Source organism: Lagenorhynchus albirostris, chromosome 2, assembly GCF_949774975.1.
Source record: "Lagenorhynchus albirostris chromosome 2, mLagAlb1.1, whole genome shotgun sequence".
NCBI classification, from domain to species: Eukaryota; Metazoa; Chordata; class Mammalia; order Artiodactyla; family Delphinidae; genus Lagenorhynchus; species Lagenorhynchus albirostris.
In genome coordinates this window covers 160,640,972-160,662,902 of record NC_083096.1, presented here as the reverse complement: position 1 = coordinate 160,662,902, position 21,931 = coordinate 160,640,972, and the positions used below count along the sequence as shown (strand labels likewise).

Genomic DNA, 21,931 nt, shown 5'->3' with positions numbered 1-21,931 from the left:
TTTCGGAACCCAGCCAGCATGCTGCAAGCTCAAGTCACATGAAGAGGCCATGTTTAGGACTCCAGATGACAGTCACAGCTGCGCCTAGTTTTCAAGTAGTCCCAGTGAAACAGAGCAGACCCTGTGGGGCTCTTGGACACAAAAGTCTTTCTGTGTCCCCCATTTCTTGATTACAGGAAATAGGCTTCATTCAGCCTCCATGATCTTCCCTGAGTTCCAATGGGCAGGTTCAAACAGTTGCTAATCAGGAAAGGGAGGGGATGCGGAGACAAGGGAGGAGCATCAAGAAACAATAGTACAGCCTTGGGGCAGGGTCCTGGTTCCTCCTCAAGGGCTATTCATAACAATGTCTTTTGAGTTGTTTTGAAGATACTAAAACCCCAGGAGGTGAAAAAAGTTAACTGTATGCTGTCCATAAGCACACAGACCCCTTCTGGTTGGAACCAGAAGGTTGATGGTGCTGACTCCCAGTTGCCTCACCACCAACCAATCAGAAGAATGTCCACAAGCTGATCATACCCTCCTCTTTGAACCATTACTGTGAAACTCCTCACTATCCCCTCCAGTTCGGGACACACAGTTTTGAGGGCATTATCCCTCTGAGGCCCCCTTTGCTTGGCAAAGCAATAAACCTATTCTTTTCTACTTCACCCAAAATTCTGTCTCCAAGATTCAATTCGGTACCAGGGTACAGAGGCTGAATTTTGGCTACACCAGCCTTGGTACTAGATCTGTCAGTGAAGAAACCTCCAGGTGATTCCAGTTCCCGGCAGTTCAAGTCACCCTCAGCCATTTGAGTCTTCCCAGCTGAGACTCCAGACATTGTGGAACAGAGACAAGCCATCTCTGCTCTGACTTGCCAAATTCTTGACCCATGTGTTAGGGGAACCACTGACTGAAACCGCCCTCTGGCCAGACAAGGTAGTAACCACTTGCTTGAGTTATCTTACAACAGGAGGTCCTGGTAAGGAATGTGGAACTAACAAGCTACCACCAACCAGAAGAATTCGGGAAAGGTCAAAAGGAGAGAGGAGATGCCAGTCCATATCTCCTACCAACCTCCCAGAATCCTTCTCGTTGGAATCCATCTTGGCTGAGTGATGCGTGCCACCAGGAAGGACCCTGAGTCAGAATGACTGGCCAGACACAACCCGGAAACTAACCCCATTACCATAAAACCTGAGACTGGGAGCCACGTGGTAGGGCTGTTCTCCTGGGTTCCCTTACCCTGCTGCTCTCCACCTGGACGCCCCTTCCCAGTAAAGTCTCTTGCTTTGTCAGCACTTGTGTCTCCTCAGACAATTGATTTCCAAGTGTTAGACAAGAGCCCACTCTTGGGCCCTAAAAGGGGTCCACCTTCCTGCAACACATGGAATCCATGAGCATAATAAAATAATCTTTGATTTATGCCACTATGTTTGGGTTGGCTTTTTACACAGCAATAGTAATTGGAATATCACCTTTATAACCAAATCTCTCAAGAGTTGTCTATTCTCACCATCTCTATTTCTTCATCCCCACGTAGTCCGATAATCTGGATTTTGCTCCCTTCTTTCAAGCTTAATAATGTTCTCTGACGTCAATGATTTGTTAGATCTAATAGACTTTTTCTCTTAGACTGCTAAGAGAAGTATTTAACACTATTGTCCAATTCTCCCTTCTTGAATTACTCTCTTCTAGTTTCTGTAACACCACACTATCCCACATCTCTTCCTTCTACTCTAGTCACTTTTTAGACTCATTTGCAATTTCACCTTCCTCTAGCCAGCCACTAGATGATGAAGCTGGAGATGCTTGGTTCTTAGTTTCTTCTCTTACTTCATATTTTCTTTTCTATCTATATTCATGGTTTTAATTCCCATCTATACAACATTGATGATAACATTTTACTTCCAACAATTTTATCTATTAAGCTTCAGGCCATATGTCCAAATGCCTTTTAACATTTTGTACTAGTTACAGTTCTTAGTTGCACAGAGACTGGCCTTGGCTGATCTAAACAGAAATGAATGTATTAAAAGTTCACAGAATCACAGGAAGAGCAAAGCACAGGGATTGGAGCCTATGCTAACCAGGCAGAAACAATAGCCAAGTCATACCACAGAACTGGTCTGGTGAGGATACCAACACTGCTCTCAGCAGAGCCATGGTAGCTGGTACCACTGATAGCACTGGAACTGGACAGTGGATACTGCCACTAGCGGCACTGCCACTGTGGCACCTGGAGATACTATCTTGCTGCAACTATCACCACTGTCAGAAAAGATTCTTTGCGTTTCCTGTTTCTTACAGCTCCCTCTTCAAAGTCCCTGGTGGGTGCATCCGATTATCAAAGTATAGATCCTGGCCATTGTCTTAGCCACAAGGGATTCTGGGAAAGCAAGTCACTGGCATTTCCAGATTCTGTTGCAGAAGGCAGATTCCACCTCGTACCAATTACTCATAACGTAAGGAATTCTCCAAATATATAAATGAGTTTCAGAAGCTAGAGGGGGAAGTTGAGGGGAAAAAATTCCCATTACTTCTTCCTTGAAACAAAGAGTTTATCACCCATCTGATGTGCTCTCTTGAGGAACAAGTTTGTAGAATTCTTTTGCATGTTTTAAAACAAAACAAAACAAAAAAACCCTTTGGCTATAACAATGCCCAGGTCTTTCTGGGAGAATTCTCAATGCGGATGCTAGCAAAAGAGTTTGAGTACATCCAACACTCCTGATACCAAGTGGCTTTCAAACACGTTTTCAATTACCTGTTCAGAATGTGAGGACATGCAACTAAATAGGAAAACAATTCAAGAGTAATACAGAAGTGACATTAAGAGATAGTTGTGAATATTTTGTATCCTTCTAGTAGAGAGTATGATCCTCAAAACGCATAGCTAATTATGATCAAACCAAAGTAATAAACTTTGTCCAGTATAACTGAGTATGACGTAAGAGAGAAATCCATCAAAAACTAAATGTTTTGAAAATCTGAGTCTTTTTTTCAGTTTTACTATATCACAGTACGTTTCAGTACCTGACCCCAACATAAGGAACTAGAAAACTAATTTAGTTTATAGAATTGTTTCCATAGTAACAACGAAAATTCAGTGACTTAAGATTTTAGCAAATATATAACCTGACGTCAGAACTCTAAATATTAGGGACATAAATATATCAGAAGAAAGCCTTGATATACAATGTACTTTTGTATTTGAAAACACAAAACCTGCTATTCTTACTAGTTTTATATTTTCTCTGAACTTAACCAAGAGTTATTTTCTCTTATCTCAGCTCCTTGGGTTATCCTCTTCAAAGAAAATGCTTGTGACCTGTAGAGATTTAGAAAAGGTTATCCCCGACTAAAACGAGTGCTTCAATAAAGGGGAAAATTCTGTGCAGATCTCTTCCATTTGACGTTGCTAAACTTAAGTACAATAATGTCACATGTACTTACACAGTAATTGTGGGCACGCCTAAGTCCCTCCCTCTTTCCTAAACCAAATTCCCCAGATCCTAGAAATCCAGCCCTTCTGCCCTCCGGAGGCGCCTTTCCCAACGTAAAGTACAATTTAAAATTTAAGCTCCTGACAAAATAATGACTCTGTAGTCAACTGCTAGGGGATCCGGGCACCCCAGTGCCTCTGGAGGGTGCAGCGGGGTGTAGGCAAGGGCAGGGGAGTGGGCGAAGCTGCTGGTTGGTGCCTGAAATCTGTGCGTTGCCCCTTTAATTGTGTCCCCAGCCCTCGGGCGTTTCTGTCCAACGCCCACGTCAGCAAATACCTTTTGTTTCTCTCACGTTGGGGCTACTTGTTTTAGGGCGCAAAGGAACGGCTTCGAAAGGGGGTATTTCCCCTGCCAAGAACCGGGAATCTTACCCCGGCCAGCGCACGCGACCCGCCGGTGCGCCTCGGCCCGCGGTAAGTGGCTGCGCGCGGCGCGAGCGGAGGGAGGGCGGGCGGGGCGTCGGGGCAGCCCGGGACGGGCCCGCGAGCTTCGCTGCGGGCGGGGGCGCGGGCTAAGGCGCCGCGGGCTCTGGCACCGGGCGGCGGCAGCGGCGGGATGCGGCCCGGGTGCGGCGCCCCCCAGACGTCCCCGGGCCGGGAGAGCGGCGGGAGGCGCAGAGGCGAGCGGGCGCCATTTGCAGCCCCGGGCGCAGTGGCGGCGGTGCGCCGGCTCCGAGGGTCTGGAGACGGTCACAAAGGAGGCGCGGCCGGCCGGCGCAAAGGACCCGGCCTCGGGACGGCGGCCGGCGAGGAGAGGCGGCCGGCGGCGGGGCGCACCGGTTCCCGGACTGCGCGGTCGCCCCGCCTGCCCAGCCGCCCGGCCCTGCCCGCCTGCGCTCCCGGGAGGGGCAGCGGGACAATGGCCGCGCCGTCGCCGCCCGCGCCCGCCCGGCCGCCCCCGCCGAGCGCCGCGCCCGCCTGGCCGCCCGGCTCGGCTCGGCCGCGGCGCGGGGAAAGGCGGGAAGGCGCGCGGAGCCTCCTGGCGGCAGCGGCTGGAAGGCGGCGCGGGGCCGGTGCCGGGCGTGTCTGGAGCCGTCGGGCGCCGCGGACTCCCAGAGGGTCGGCGGCCGGCCGGGCTCGGGCTGCGCGGCGAGTGATGGATGGCCCGCGGGATGGGGCGGCCGAGTCTGGGGCTTCACCCCTTCGGCCCCGGGCGCTTCCTCGGGAAGGTGGTTGCATGGGCAGTGGTCCGAGTTTCTCCGTACATCCTTCATCCTTTGGTTTTATATCGTGATGCGACAGATCCGAGCTTAGAATCCAAGGCAGACTTACTATACCTAACAAATATTGTGCTATAATTATTGTTTTATGACGGACCCACACAGACGCACCTCCTACCTATGCAGACGGCATCTTTTTTAAGTTAATAGCGGTTTGGCCCCTTCCCCTTCAAATGCGCTTATTTATTATTGATTGTGTCAGTAGCCAGGCTCTGTATCGTTCAAAGGCGTGTTTTTTTTCCCCTCCCCGTTTTCTTTTTTCCCTTTTAAATTGAGATATCGTAGACATATAACATCGTGTTAGGTTTAGTCCAAGACGTGTTTGGAAGCGGTAGATTCTCACCTATTGGGCTTTCAAACTACACACGTCAGTATTATTTGTTCTTAATAAACGTTTATATTTGCAGAACTTTAGTCAATGGAGTGCTTTCGCCTATATGAATTATTTCACATAAAACAACCACCCAGTCAGGCTGATGCTTTTTGCACTTTCTAGGTGAGGAAACGCATTAAGCATTTAAGCCTTAAGCCAGGTGACCGGTGGCAGCCTTCCAGCGCCCTTGCCTCCTGTTCTTGTTCTTTATTTCCTCCTAAAGTCACCTCCAGAGTCTTCCAGTAAGCAAGTCATATCGCTACCGTGCTCTAAAGACCTTAACTGATCTTTATCAGAAACGAGTCTAAAATACTCAGCAGAAGAACCAAGGCTCAAACTTCTGTAATCTTCCCCAAGCCTCAGGTATGGTTGGGTTTGTGACACCCCTGGAACAAGAAGAGCTCTTCACTGATAACCGGGGATCAGATATCTTTATTCCTGGGAGCCCGTCTGGCCACACAAGCAGTAAATGGGAAGTGAGAATCTAACCTGCCACCCTTGGCCAAATGGGCATGTTTGGGTTTGGCTGTAAAAGGTCAGAAGGAGGCATCATGAGGACCTAGGCTTCTTCCAAGTCATGTAAATTTCCAACCCCATGAAAGACAGCCCTCTGCCAGACTTTATCTCATGGCCTTGAAATCACCAGCTCTGCTGTTGATGGTTTGAGCCCAAAGTTTGTAAGATAGGGTAATACTTGATTCATCCTATATCATTTAAATCTTATTTTCTAGATAAAATGGAATTTACATCTAAGAGGCTCAACCTCTTCAGTGACTAAACTATATGTTTATAATATTTAAAGGATTTGGTGCAAGCTTTTTGATCCCCTTGAGGGAAGTTTTTGTCGTTTCTTTGCTCAGAATTGGTCAGTGGCTCCCCATCTTCAGTGGCTCCCCATCTTACTCAGACCAAAAGGCCCCTAGGTAGTCTACAGAGTCCTACAGGAACTGGTCCCATGATGTCCTACCTGCCTCACAATCTGTCCTTCCTTTCTGACTCCATCTCTCATTGCTCTCCCCAGCCCTCCTTGATGTTCCTACAATCCTCCTTGCCTGCTTCACCTCAGAGCCTCTGCACTTGCCGTCCCACCTGCCTGGAACACCCTTCCTCCAGGTGCCCAAATGACTCTCTCTCACCTCCTTTGGTCTTTACTTTAAATACCATCTTCTCATTGAGACTTTCCCAAATATGGTTTTGATTTTCTTAAATACTTTTATACTTAATTCTGAATCTCTCCAGTGTTAAAAGATATTTATCCATATAGTTACCATGCCAGTTTGCTGAAGTTCCTTATGGCCCAGAGATTTATGCTACGAAGGCTAGTGAGATTTGTGTTGGTGACCCTGATGGGACACACTAAATTCTTAGTTAAAAACTATGTGCCTTGGGCTTCCCTGGTGGTGCAGTGGTTGAGAATCTGCCTGCCAATGCAGGGGACATGGGTTCAAGCCCTGGTCTGGGAAGATCCCACATGCCGCGGAGCAGCTAGCCCCGTGAGCCACAATTACTGAGCCTGCGCGGTGTCTGGAGCCTGTGCTCTGCAGCAAGGGAGGCTGCAATAGTGAGAGGCCCGCGCACCGCGATGAGGAGTGGCCCCCACTTGCCACAACTAGAGGAAAGCCCTCGCACAGAAACGAAGACCCAACACAGCCATAAATAAATAAATAAATTTTTTTTTAAAGGCAAAATTCCTTTAAAAAAAAAAAAAAACTATGTGCCTTTATAAAGATGGTCTTCTATCCCACAACCTTAATTGGAGTTACACTCGTTACCTAAATCTTTCGTCTGCTTGTGGAAATTCATGTCTTTTCCTTCTGTTCCGAGGACCTTTGCACTTAATGGTTTCTAAAATAGGTATTGTCTTTTTCACCCACCTTTAAAGATCTTTGAACTTGATGGGAATCATTAATTCTTTAATATTCTTAGAACTATTATAGATATAAACTCTTATAGATATTTTAAATGTTTCAAATTGAATTTGGACTATCTACATGAACTAGTACAACTAGCTGTTTCAACTTATAAGGTCAATCTACTGAAAAGAAAATTTGAAACATATTACCCATTTCCATGACTTAATCACTTTTTTGTGTGTGTGTGGTACGTGGGCCTGTCACTGTTGTGGCCTCTCCCGTTGTGGAGCACAGGCTCCGGACGCGCAGGCTCAGCGGCCATGGCTCACGGGCCTAGCCGCTCCGCGGCATGTGGGATCTTCCCAGACCGGGGCACGAACCCGTGTCCCCTGCATCGGCAGGCGGACTCTCAACCACTGCGCCATTAGGGAAGCCCCTTAAGCACATATTTTGAGAATAACTTAAACCTTTCCTGGTGACTCAAGAGTACAATTATGAATGCAGGTTATGTTAATGCTTTGTAGTATTATGAAGTTGTAACTGATCCCAATTTATAGGACAATTCCTATTTTCTTGCAAAGGTTCCTGTTATCACTTCTGTTATTCACTGTCCTCTGCCTTAATTTAGTTCCTCTCCATTTCTTGCTTTGACAACTGCATCAAGCCTTTAAAATGATCTCGCTGGCCCTGCCTCTCCCACTGTTTCTCTTCCTCCATGCTGTCTCAGGTTTTCTTCTGGGTATACAAATTGGATCATCATAACAATAATACCTTATATTTATTGAGCCCTAACTGCATGCTAGGTATTGTGCTAGGCATTTTGCATACATTATGGTCTGAAGAAAAGTGCGAGACTTATGAGTGCTTTGGTTTGGGGTCAGTCAGCCTGAATTCCAGTCTCTGTTCAGCTGCTCATTGCGCAGTCTTGGAGAAGATTTTCTTTTCATTTCTCTGTGCCTCCAATTCTTGATCTATGCAATGTGAATCACAGCAGCAGTTACCTCATGAGGCTATTGTGAGGACTGAAATAAGATAATGAGTGTAAAATGCTTAGTACTGTGCCTAGTAAACATTCAAATATTAGCTATTTAGTTTTATTAAGATATAACATAAAAAAAGATATAACATATACCATAAAATTCATCCTTTGAAAGTGTACAATTCAGTGCTTTTTAGTGTATTCACAAAGTTGTGCAACCATCACTACCCTCTAATTATAGAACACTTTCACCACTGCATAAAGAAACTCCATATCCATTAATAGTCATTCCCCATTCCTGCATCTCCCTAACCCCCGACAACCACTAACCTACTGTCTGTCTGTTTCATCTGCCGATTCTGGATATTTCATATAAATGAAATCATAAAATATATGGTCTTTAGTGACTTGCTTCTTTCACTTAGCTTGAGGTTTTTAAGGTTCATCCATGTTGTAGCAGGTAATCAGTTCTTCTTTCCTTTTTATGGCTGAATAACATTCCATTGTATAGATCTACCACATTTTGTTTATCCATTTCCCCAAATGTTGATGGACATTTGGGTTGTTTCCACTCTTTCACTATTATGAATAATGCTGCTATAAACATTTGTATACAAGTTTCTATGGAGACCTATTTTCATTTCTCTTGGACATATACCTAGGAGTGGAATTGCAGAGTCCTTTGGTAACTCTGTGTTTAATCATTTAGGAACTGCCAGACTGTTTTCCAAAATGGGTGTACCATTTTGCATTCCAACCAGCAGTACATGAAGGTTCTGATTTCTCGACATCGTGGCCAACACTTGTTATTTTCGTGTGTGTGTGTGTGTGTGTTGTAGTCATCCTAGCGGGTGTGAAGTCGTATCTCATTATGATTTTTACTTGCATTTCCCTAATGACTACTGAGGCTAAACATATTTTCATGTGCTTATTGCTGTTTGTCTTAATTTATTTCTTATTGCTGTTAATCTTATTTATCTTAGCTATTATCTTATGTAATCCTCTTAACAGACTTCCTTAGAGCCTCTTAACAGTCAATATCCCCACTTTACAAAAAGGAAACTGATGCTTAGAATTAAGCAACTTGACTAAGTCACATAGCTAGTCATTGGTGGACCTATAACCATGTCACTCTTCTTAAAATCCTTCAAAAGTGCCCCAAACCTACAAAAGTGGAGGGGCTTCAGGATCTGGCACCTACATACTGTTCTCCGTTCATCTTCCACTGCCCCTCCACAGACCCTGAGTCTCTAGCCATAGCACACTTTTTTTGAAGAGGTCATGCTGTTTAATACCTGTCTGTGCCTTTGCCCTTGGTGTTTCTGTTGAGAATGCCCTTTGTCCTCTTTTTCATGTATGAACTTTTACTCATCCTTCAAGACTCGACGGTTCTGCCTTTTGGAAACTTTTGTGGACACTCCCAGGCAAAGTCATTTGCTTCCTTGGTTTTATAGTTTACTTCTACTAGGAGTATTTTCTTTCTCTCTTTTTCTCTGACTCTCTCTCTCTGCTGATAGACATTGAGTTGTTCTAGAGCACTGATCTTTGACATGTCATCATCTTTGTGTTCCCAGGGCCAGGGATAGCCTGGCATAGAGCAGATGCTCAATAAATAGGTATTGAATGAATACATTTCACATTTCAGTTTGAATATCTGACCTCATGAAAATAGAATTAAAAGATTTTTTCTTAAAAAAAAGGAAGAGAGGGGCTTCCCTGGTGGCGCAGTGGTTGGGAGTCCGCCTGCCGATGCAGGGGACGCGGGTTCGTGCCCCGGTCTGGGAAGATCCCACATGCCGCGGAGCGGCTGGGTCCGTGAGCCATGGCCGCTGAGCCTGCGCGTCCGGAGCCTGTGCTCCTTAATGGGAGAGGCCACAGCAGTGAGAGGCCCTCGTACCGCAAAACAAACAAACCAAAAAAAAAAACGGAAGAGAAAATATGTATAGCTCTATGCAGTTCAGAACAGTGTAAACCTAACTACCGAATCAAGGATGAAGTTGCTTTCTTTCAGTTGTTTTTCTAACCCTTCAGGAAATCTGCACTGCATTGAGTCCTGGACTCTCAGCAGCATCTGAACCGTCGAGGGTATAACAAACACCTTTGTTTAGGCTTCAGGTCCCTCTTATCTCACTGGCATTGTTGGATAAGGCGCAACACAAGGTTCTTACAATTTCAGAATATTTGGGGGAAGCTTTATTCCAAAATCTACAATATATTTTTTATCATCAGAGGACACTTCTGCAAACCAAACCAGGCCATCATTTTATCTATGACCTTCTTAATATGTAAATTAGAATAGTATTCTAAGCCTAAACATTAAATTTTAAACTTTGAGATTGCAAATCTTATACACATCTCATTCTTATGAAACCTCCTCTGTGATAACATTTTAAAAACAACCTAAGTTTTGAATAACACAACCTAATTGTCTGTTAATGGATGAATGGATGAATAAGATGTGATATATATATTATTATATATATATAATATGATTGTATATATATTGGAATAATATTCAGCCATGACAAAAAGGAAATCCTGTCATTTGTGACAACATGGATGGACCTGGAGGGTTTATTATGCTTAGTGAATTAAGCCAGACAGGGAAACACAGATATTGCATGTTATCACTTATATGTGAAATCTGAAAAATGAAAGTCCAATTCATAGAAGCAGAGAGTAGGAAAGTAGTTGTCAGGGACTGGAGGGTAGGGGGAGTAGGGTGAGGTTGGTAAAAAGGCACAAACTTTCAGCTATAAGATGAACAAGGTCTGAGAATCTAATGTATAACATGGTGACTATAGTTGATAACACTGTATTGTATAATTGAAATTTGCTGAGGGAGTAGAACTTAAATGTTCTCACCAAACAACAACAACAAAAAAAGATAAATATCTAAGGTGGTGGATGTATTAATTAACTAGATGGGAGGAATCCTTTCACAATATATATGTATACCACAATGTACACTTTAAATATCTTACAATTTTATTTGTCAGTTATATCTAAATGAAGCTGAAAAAAAACCTAAGTAACAAACACCCTGGTTCATAGAGCATAATTAATGAGGTAACATTTGAAATGGGAAAATGACAAAAATTGTTTCTAAAGAATAACTCTTCCACACTGTTGGTGAGAATGTAAATTGGTAGAACTACTATGAAGAATAGTATGGAGGTTCCTTAAAAAACTAAAAATAGAGCTACCATATGATCCAGCAGTCCCACTCCCAGAGAAAAACATGATCCGAAAGGATACATGCACCCCAGTGTTCATTGCAGCACTAATTACAGTAGCCAAGACATGGAAGCAACCTAAATGTCCATTGACAGAGGAATGGATAAAGAAGATGTGGTACATATATACAATGGAATATTACTCAGCCATAAAAAAGAATGAAATAATGCCATTTGCAGCTACATGGATGGACATAGAGATTATCATAGTAAGTGAAGTAAGTCAGACAGACAGAGAAAGACAAATATCATATGATATCACTCATATGTGGAATCTAATTTTTTTAAAAAAGAAACAAATGAATTTATTTACAAAACAGAAACAGACTTAAAGATATCCAAAACAAACTTATGGTTACCAAAGGGGTAATGTGGAGGGGGGGAGGGATAAATCAGAAGCTTGGGATAAACACACACACACTACTATATATAAGATAGATAACCAACAAGGACCTAGTGTAGAGCACGGGAACTCTACTCAATATTCTGTGATAACCTATATGAGAAAAGAATCTAAAAAAGAATGAATATATGTGTATGTATAACTGAATCACTTTGCTGTACAGCAGAAACTAACACAGCATTGAAAATCAACTATACTTCAGTTGAAAAAAAAACCCTTAGGGTGAGGTCTCCAATAACTAGTTAGAGTAACTAATTAATTGACTAGTTAGAGTAGAGGTTTGCTATCCTCACGTACACTGTGGTTTTGAAATGATCACTCTCTCTGAGTATACAAATATGGGAACCAGTCAAATTTTTTCTGTGTCCACTTTTGTATAAGTAAGCATTCTTTAGGCTACAAGAAAATGTGTGGTAATAAAATTCTAAAATGTTTACATTTCCTGCTCAGTTAAAGTAGTGTTTTAAAGTGGCCTGCATAATTAATAATAGTGATTACTATTATTACTCTAATAATAGCTAACATCTCTCAGGGGCTTGTTATAAGACAGCCACTGTTGTAAGCACTTTACTTAGATTATCTTTTCATTTACTGTGTCGCATAACTCTAGAAGGTATAGGTATTATTACTAGTCCCATTTTACAGATGAAGAAACTAAGGCACAGGGAGGTTAACTTCCCAGGGAGGTTAATGTGTGGCAGAGCCAGAATTTGCACCTAGGCAATCTGATTCCAGAGCCTGTACCGGCAAGCACACTGCCCAGTACTGCTGCCCACAGACTAATCACCCTTCTGCTTACATTTTGAGGCAACTGATGTGCTAATATGTCATCTGGGCCTAGTTGCAGGAAAGAGCAACCGCTCTAGCATTTTAATTCGTTTGCAGAATCATTGGAAAGGCTGAGAGGAGTGGGCTCTGGGCTGGGCCTTCAGAAATTATTCCCAGGACCAGACTGCCAAACAGGGCCTCCAAGGGAGGGAATCGGGAGGCCACCACTGGCACTTCTGAGTTCCAGATGACACTGCTCACTGCAATTCAAGGGTCAAGAAATTGCTATTCTGAAACTGCCCCTTAACACCCACCAGCTAGTCACGGCTGTCTCCACCAAACTTGTCTCTTGACAACCATGAGGCTCTGGACACTGGAATGCTGCAGAAAAACCCAATGTTTCCATAAATGTGCTTGCCAGCATTAACAGCCAGAGCAGCAGAAAGGTGGCTCCCACCTCATTTCTGCCTCCAAATCTCACGGAAGAACATTGATAGATGGGCCCCATTTCACGTGGGGAAACGTAACTGTAAAGGAGTCTGGGAAATGGTCTTTTTAATTTTCCACAAGGAAGTTAGAAAGGATGCTGGGGGTTAATACACAAATCTACTCTTAACTAATTTCTGCCAGGGTAGAACTTGGTTATCACTAAAACTGACATTTCATCAAGTATGCATAAACTGTTTTGGGTACAGACAATGTTCAGAAGTCAGTTCTCTTAAAAAGCCTCAGAATTAATTTTGCTTGCCACTGTACAGACCCAGTACACTGCACAGTGCTAGTTAGTGCTCTTAAGTAGCATTGTTGAAATAGTGACATTAAAGCTATCAAAGTGAATACCCTTTACTAAGTGCCCTCCTCGCTCACTGGGGTAGATGAGCTTTTAGGGTCGGGAGGAGTTGTTCTCAAAAGTTATTTGCTTTTTATAAAGCAGAAACTAACACACCATTGTAAAGCAATTATACTCCAATAAAGTTGTTAAAAAAAAAGTTATTTGTTTTGTTCCTCCGAGTACAGAATCCTAGTTTACCCCTAAATTAGATCCTGCTGTTTTAATTATGGGTATTTCTTAAAATCCTTTTCATAGCCAATTCTATTCTTTGCTGTACTTTAAATGTAAACACATAAAAAGTGTTGATAAACCACTGTAAGAGGTTTGCTGCTTCCTAACTCCATCACCTTTTGCTCTTAGTTTGTTTTTTGTCCCTTTGTTTAAAAAACAAAATTTAGGGGCTTCCCTGGTGGCGCAGTGGTTGAGAATCTGCCTGCTAATGCAGGGGACACGGGTTCTAGCCCTGGTCTGGGGAGGATCCCACATGCCGCGGAGCAACTAGGCCCATGAGCCACAACTACTGAGCCTGCGCGTCTGGAGCCTGTGCTCCGCAACAAGAGAGGCCGCCATAGTGAGAGGCCCGCGCACCGCGATGAAGACTGGCCCCCGCTTGCCACAACTAGAGAAAGCCCTCTCATAGAAACGAAGACCCAACACAGCAAAAATTAATTAATAAACTCCTACCTCCAACATCAAAAAAAAAAAAATTAAAAGAAAAATTTTTTTTAAATCTCCCATTCTTCCCACATATAAAGACTGTGGGACTTGTTTCTTCTTAAATAAACTTTGCCAATCATAAGAGGAAATCACATGACACTTTATGGAATACTCAGATCATCTTGGCTATTTTCTCTTTTGGTTGCTGTTCAAAAAAATTTTTTTGTAAACTTCTAGGTCAGTGTTTTAAATAGCAGTGTTTTGAATGGTTTAAGTTGCCAGAATTTCGACCTCCTCATGGGTGGATAGCTGATGCATTTGTTTTACTAACTAAAGTATATTTGAGCAGTTCTCTTTTCTCTGGTGGTGTTTTCAGGATGCTCATTTAAAAGTTATTTCATTTTGTTTTCTTCTTTATATCTCCCTGTATTTTTAAAATTTTCTGTAAGTATATAATACTTTTATAATCAGAAAAAAACATATTATTTTGAAAAGTGATTTCATTAATTTAGTCAGAATTATTTTGTTGGGAATTCTTAGCTTAATTCATTGATTTAAAAAGCATTAAATTCATTTTTCCACTACCTATGGACATAAAGCTTTAACAGTCACTACATTAACAAAAACTTCATGGTCAGTGAACAAAATAGTTGAACAGATTTTTTTTTTTTTGGTAATGAAAAATGTTTGGAATATAGTAGAAACTGAAACATTTTTAATACACGTTGTTGCAGCTCCTGTTGCTAATTGTGGTACACTGTAGTACAATCTGGCAAATTGAATGATAGATCTGGGTGACTGCAGTGCGGCTTTCTGAACATATGTAGTAGGACTTTTTTCCCCCACTTCCCTCTTAACCATAGAGTTTTAAAGAAATGTTTAACTTTTCAAGTTGAATCTTTAAAGCTATTCTGTTTGGTTTTCTTGCAAATCATATTGATGCCACTTGCAGGAAAAGAGTAATAGAACATATGTTGCTGTCTTGGTATTTCATCTATTGGCCTGCCTTTGAATAGCTGTTGTCTTAAGAAGTTTATTTTATTCTCAAAGTTAAAAAGTATGTTTGCTTTCAGTTTGCCATAATTTAATTTTGGAAATCTTTTCTTGCAGATTTTAATTTTAAGTTTTGGGTTATAAATAGGTAGATAGGTGGATAAGATTCCCGTCAGCTAATATTCTGTGCCAGATGATCTATTTTTGTATGCTAAAAAATGATACCTGATAAATGCTCCCTTATAATTTATTTGAATAAATATTTATTATGTACCTTAGCAGATGTTTCTGTCTCTTATTACAAAAGTTCATTGTAAATAGCTCTTTTCTGTCTCTACAGGACAATCCTTCATACACAGACTTGGAATCTTCCCTTTTTTTACTCCATTCAATCAACTTAGCAGGGTTTCAAGAGCAGCATTTATAAATTTCCAGGTATGAAAAATTTTAATTCTTGATGTTATACCTGACTTAAATATATAGATAAAAAGTAGAGTTTTGCAATTATAGATTTTATGTATCAGAGTATGGGTTTATTGCTTGAAAAGTCACTGTATGAAACATTCAACATTCCGATTTTCTTGGCCAGGTCTCCCTGTTCACTTATGGCTAAGTTTTTAATTCATTGCCTATCTTGTGTATGTATTTCTTCCATTCTGCTTTAATCAAAGACTCAAATTTACATAAGAGCTGGAGTTTATCTAGACCAATACCCTCAATTTGCAGAGAAGGAAGTGAAACTTAGAAAGGGAAAGTTACTTGTCCATGGACATATAGCTAATTTAGTGGTAGAACTAGTGTCAGAACTCTGATCTCCCAGCTCTCCCCGAGACATTGTTCAAGGAGTATAGCTCATCAGTTACATCCTGCAGCTTTGGAGTCACTGTCTGGGTTAATATCTGCCCACCCCCCCTTTTTTTTGGCCTTGCTGCGGCTTATGGGATTTTAGTTCCCCAGCCAGGGATTGAACCTTGGCTCTCAGCAGTGAGAGCACAGAGTCCTAGGAAGTCCTAACCATTGGACCACCAGGGGATTCCCCGGGTTAATACCCTTTGCTGTAAGATGGGGCTAGCAATACCATCTACCTGATAGGTTGTTGTGTGTCAGGATTCAGGAGACAGTGCACATTGCTACTATTATTATTGCTGTGGCCCTTTCATTTCTCACCGTGTTGACCCCTTCACTGCTTCTTAAAGCTCCCCACCCTCCGTGTACATGTCACATGCTCTCCTGATTCTCCCTGTAATTCTCTGACTGTAGCTCTGGCTTCTCTTCCCCATTCTGCTCCACGGTCACCACAGTCCTCCTGGTTCTTTCCTCAGCCCGGATTTCCTCTGAGCCCCTTCATCTCTATTTGCAAATATCTCCCACATCTCCACCTTCAAGTCTGACTTCCCCTCTTAAACTTCAGACTAGCATTTCCAGTGGCCCTCTGGCCACGGCTACCTGATTTCCCACTCACATCAAACACCGTGTACTTAAAACCTAAGTCGTTGCTTTTTCTCTAACCTGGCTTTCTTCCTCCTGGCTTCCTAATTTCTGTTAGTGATACTACTAAACACCTATGTTTTTAAAATCGCTGTGTTCTCTTTATGTCTCTCTAGCCTTCCACAGCCAATTACAAATCGTGGTACACTTTGGTACAATTAGGCAAATCGAATAAGAATTATAAGAGCTCTGGGGACTACTGTGGGGCTTTCTGAAAATATGTAGTAAGATTTTTCAATCAGCCATCAAGACCCATGGATTTATTTCCCATTCAAGACATTTGTATCTTTTCCTTCCTTCCCATTCCTGTCATCATCACTGTGTTCAGACCAGTAAGCAGATTGACAATTGCAATAGTGTAGCTGTTTGTTCATCTGGCAGTAGCTTGGTTGTTCTCTCTCTCTCTTTCTTTTTCTCCCAAGAAATACAACCTCTTAACATTTCATAATGGAATGTCATCTTGTCACTTGTTCATGTAGCACATGAATCTTGACTTAAGTAGACACAGAATATCATTACTCTGAGAGCTCCCAAGATATCTTAATCTTGAATTACAACCTAGATCTGGCTAAATATGAGACTGATAGTTAATATTTCACCCACTTGTTTGACACACTTTAAAATTTTTATTTTTGAGTATATATTCATATGATTCAAACTCAAAATATTGGGACTTCCCTGGTGGCACAGTGGTTAAGAATCTGCCTGCCAATGCAGGGGACACGGGTTCCAGCCCTGGTCCGGGAAGATTCCCACATGCCGCAGAGCAACTAAGCCCATGTGCCACAACTACTGAGCCTGCGCTCTAGAGCCTGTGAGCCACAACTACTGAGCCCACGTGCCACAACTACTGAGCCCGCGTGCCACAACTACTGAAGCCCACACGCCTAGAGCCTGTGCTCTGAAACAAGAGAAGCCACCACAATGAGAAGCCTGTGCACCGAAACAAAGAGTAGCCCCCACTTGCTGCAACTAAAGAAAGCCTGCATGCGGCAACAAAGATCCAACGTAGCCAAAAATAAATAAATAATTTTTAAAAATAAAAAACTCAAAATATTAAAAAAGTATACCATATAAAGTCTCCCTTCCATCTTTGCCTCTGTCTCCCAGGTCCCACCTTGCCTCCAACTGGCAACCATCATCCTGGTTTCTTGTTAATCCTTCCAGAGTTTCTGCTTTTTTCCCTTGTATTTTGTGTGTGTATACACACACACACACACACATATACTCTGTTCCTTGCTTTTTAAAAATTTTTTATTATTTTTAAAATTTATTTTTTTGGCTGCGTTGGGTCTTAGTTGTGGCACGTGGGGTCTTCGTTGGGGTGTGCGGGATCTTTCGTTGCAGTGTGAGCTCTTCGTTGTGGCATGCGGGTTTTCTCTCTCTAGTTGTGGCGCATGGGCTCCGGGGTGCGTGGGCTCTGTAGTTTGCAGCAGGCCGGCTCTCTTGTTGAGGTGTGCGAGCTCAGTTGTTGCAGCACACGGGCTTAGTTGCCCCTCGGCATGTGGGATTTTAGTTCCCCGACCAGGGATCAAACCCGCATCCCCTGCATTGGAAGGCGGATTCTTTACCACTGGACCACCAAGGAAGTCCCTGTTCCTTCCCTTTTTAAAAAAAACTTAACTATGTGTATCATGTATCATATGTGTCATGTATGTATCATAGCCATCTTTCCATCTGACTGTCCTCCCCTACTGATAGACATTTTTCTAGTCTTTTGCTATTCCAAACAGTGCTGCAGTGAATAACTATGTACATGTGTCACTTTGATCATGTACCAGTATACCTGTAGGATAAATTCCCAGAAGTGAAATTGCTTGGTCAGAGAATATATGCATTCATAATTTTGAGAACTGTTGCCAAATCGCCTGCCATGGGGTCATACCAATTTATATTCTTGCCAGTAAAGATTGAAAGTGCCTGCTTTCCACAGTCTTATCAATATTATCAAATGTTTGGATTTTTTTGCTCATTTGAGAGAGGAAAAATGAAACATCGGTGTAGTTTTATTTTTTTTTTCACATCTTTACTGGAGTATAATTGCTTTACAATGTTGTGTTAGAGTATAGTTTTAATTTGCATTTATATTTTTATGGCTGAGGTTGAACATCCTTTCATACGATAAGGGACATTTGTATTTCTCTTTCTGTGAACTATCCTTTGTCTTATTTTATCTTCGGTTACTGTGCCAATTTCTTAGAAGCTTGGTGTATATTATGGGGATTGCCCTTTCTCTAATAGACATTTTTGCCACGTTGTTATTTGTCTTTTGCCTTTTTGTGATTTTTTCTGCCATACAGAATTTTGTTTTATCTTTATGTAATTAAATGTATCAATCTTTTCTTTTATGGCTTTTGTATTTTGAGTCATGGTTATAAAGGCCTTTCCCACTTTGAGTTTATAAATCTTCCAAATGTTCTCTTAGCACTTTTATGGCCTTATTTTCACACTTAAGTCTTTGATCCATATGTAATTTATCCTGCTATGTGATGAGAAGTGAAAATCCAGCTTAATTTCTTTTTCCAGAAGGCTAAAAATTGTCCCAGTGCCACATAGTAAGTTGCTCATCTTTTTATTGTTCATCATATATTAAATTCCCACATATACTGGGGTACATTTCTGGATTTCCTAGTATACTCCACTGGTCTGTCCTTCTCTCTCTTTCTTTTTAAATAAATTTATTTATTTATTTTTGGCTGTGTTGGGTCTTCATTGTGGTGCGCAGGCTTCTCATTGTCGTGGCTTCTCTTGTTGTGGAGCACGGGCTCTAGGCATGCAGCCTTCAGTAGTTGTGGCATGTGGGCTCAGTAGTTGTGGCTTGCAGGCTCTAGAGCTCAGGCTCAGTAGTTGTGGCACACGGACGGACCTAGTTGCTCCACAGCATGTGGAATCTTCCCGGCCCAGGGCTCGAACCCATGTCCCCTGCATTGGCAGGCGGATTCTCAACCACCGCGCCACCAGGGAAGCCCTGAATGAATACTCTTTTTGTTTGTGGTAATTTTACAGTTGATTCTGTTGCATTTTCCAGGTATACAATCATCTTATCTGAAAACAATGGTAATTTTACCTCCTACACTCCACTGTTCCTTTCTGTAGTTTATTTCTCTAGTCTAATTGCATTGGCTAATGTCTCCAGAACAGTGTTAAATAATATATAGTGGTAATAGAGGGCATCCTTGTTCTGTTGCTGACTTTACTGGGATGCTTCTATTAAGATGCTGGGTTTGTTGTGACAGCCTGGAGGGGTGGGATAGGGAGGGTGGGAGGGAGGAAGACTCAAGAGGGAAGACATATGGCAACATATGTTTATGTATGACTGATTCACTTTGTTATAAAGCAGAAACTAACACACCATTGTAAAGCAATTATACCCCAATAAAGATGTTTAAAAAAAAAAAGATGCTGAGTTTGGGGCTAAAATAGATATATTTTATCACCAACAAACTTTTAATAGATTGTAGACCAGACTCTGTGCCATAAAATGGGGATTAAAAAAAGATGAGTATGACTCCACCTGCCTTCAAAGAGTTTACAGGAAAAGACAGACACAAAAATTAGTGTGATATATGTCACAGTAAAGTTATGTATAGTACACAGTGGGGACACAAAAAAAGGTGATAGCTAATGAGCTTGAACCCCATGTCAAGATAAAATTCCAAAGGACAGTGTACTCAAAGCATATTAGCTTAGCTTGCCTTTGAAATGTTTTTGTTGAATTAATTATAGTATGTCCTTGACTTTATTTTATTTTTAGTTTTTAAATATTTATTTATTTATTTAGGCCGCACTGGGTCTTAGTTGCAGCACACGGGATCTTCACTGGGGCATGCAGAATCTTCAGTTGCGGCACATGAGCTCTTAGTTGCGGCATGCAGACTTCTTAGTTGTGGCATACATGCGGGATCTAGCTCCCGACCAGGGCTTGAACCCAGGCCCCCTGCATCGGGAATGCGAGTCTTACTCACTGGACCACCAGGGAAGTCCCAGGACGTCCTTGACTTTAGAGGCAACATATAGGGAAAGTCATGTAAAGAACCTTTGTTAGTTCAGGACTTTCCTGGTGGCGCAGTGGTTAAGAACCCGCATGCCACTGCAGGGGACGCGGCTTCGAGCCCTGGTACGGGAAGATCCCACATGCTGCGGAGCAGCTAAGCCCGTGTGCCACAACTACTGAGCCTGCGCTCTAGAGCCTGCGAGCCACAGCTACTAAGCCCTCCTGCCACAACTACTGAAGCCCATGTGCCTAGAGCCCGTGCCCCACAACAAGAGAAGCCACCGCAATGAGAAGCCCACACACTGCAACGAAGAGTTGCCCCCGCTCATCGCAGGTAGAGGAAGCCCACACACAGCAACGAAGACCCAGTGCAACCAAAAATAAATAAATAAATAAATTTATTTATTTATTTTTAAAAAAAGAACCTTTGTTAGTTCAGTAAGGATACTGGTGAAGATATTTATTGAATGTCTACCACATCCCAAACATTAAACTAAGGTTGGGCATACACATAGACATGGTCTCTCCTCATATGGATATTATTCAATACAATGTAGCAGGGAAATATACATCAGAATAGGCAAATAAAATGCATTCTAGCACTTGCCATGGCATACATGTATACAGTACGATGGGGCATGGAGGGAATAGCAATTAACATGAGCCCAGAGGGGACTTCCCTGGTGGTCCAATGGTTAAGACTCCACGGTTCCAATGCAGGAGTCACGGGTTTGATCCCTGGTCAGGGAACTAAGATCCCATATGCCACGTGGCATGGCCAAAAAACAAACAAACAAACAAAAACATGAGCCCAGGGAAGTCAAGGAAAGCTTCCCAAAGGATCCTCTGTTTGAGCTGACTCTGAACGAAGAGTGAGAGTTTCTCAGACTGAGAAGAGTGGTTTTATTGTAGCACAGGAACAATATGTACAAAAGCTTGGCGGCATGAAAGGTATAACGTGCCTGGGAATGGCATATAGCTTAAGAGTGGGAGGTGAGGTAGCTGGTAGGAGATGAGAGTGCAGAGATTGGCAGAAGCTGGGTCGTAAAGGGTACTAAATCCATTCATAGAAATATGGACTTTATCTAGTAGGCAGGAAGGGGCCACTAAAGAATTCTAAACAGGAGAATCTGGAAGGAAAACACACTTCAGGGTGGATTGAAGAGAGAAAGATAAAAGGCAAGGAGACCAATTAGGAAGTTTATTGTATTAGTCCAAATATTCTCTATAATGAAATTTTATGTCCTCATAATAATTCACATACAAATTCCTCCTAAAAGTTAGTGCCAGAACAATGCTCATTTCTACTGGGCAAATGATGTGAGCACTATATAAATTGTTTGTGTTTCTCTGTTTTTTGCTTTTGCCTTGGATTCCAGGACAAATGGTGCTAAATGTCAACCTACAGAAACCATCTCATCTCCATTTAAAATGTCTAATTTCTATTGTAAAATGTGTTTCATATATATGTATTTAAAACTACTTTAAATCACTTTAAAAAGGATGTATGATCCTTTTGGAAAATATAGACAAATATAAAGAAAAAATATAAATTCCTGAAGTCATCTAGCCCCACCTCTCCCCAAGTGTATTCACCCTAAGTCAATGACATTCTGCCTCTACCTCAACTGCAAATAAAACTCGTTAC

The 21,931-nt window shown here is 42.2% G+C and overlaps 2 protein-coding genes across 14 annotated transcripts in view; one reads left to right on the top strand and one right to left on the bottom strand.

The window, feature by feature from the left end:
* ZBTB8OS (zinc finger and BTB domain containing 8 opposite strand) overlaps positions 1–21,931 on the bottom strand; it is a 130,558-nt gene that overhangs the window by 51,589 nt on the left and 57,038 nt on the right. For 5 of the 13 annotated variants that reach the window (XM_060140677.1, XM_060140684.1, XM_060140680.1 and 2 more), the window contains one exon: positions 7,693–7,955. The exons of 5 other annotated variants lie outside the window; for them this stretch is intronic. In XM_060140677.1, the coding sequence (XP_059996660.1) occupies positions 7,931–7,955 (25 nt within the window). In that variant the 3' untranslated portion in view covers positions 7,693–7,930. Of the gene's footprint in view, positions 1–7,692; positions 7,956–21,931 lie in introns of those variants that run through there. 3 more of the 13 variants (XM_060140676.1, XM_060140685.1, XM_060140682.1) reach the window with 2 other exon arrangements.
* ZBTB8A (zinc finger and BTB domain containing 8A) overlaps positions 3,766–21,931 on the top strand; it is a 48,355-nt gene continuing 30,189 nt past the window's right edge. Inside the window, exons 1-2 of the mRNA XM_060140673.1 lie at positions 3,766–3,901; positions 15,142–15,236. The gene's annotated coding sequence lies outside the window, so the exon portion shown is untranslated. The remainder of the gene's footprint in view (positions 3,902–15,141; positions 15,237–21,931) is intronic.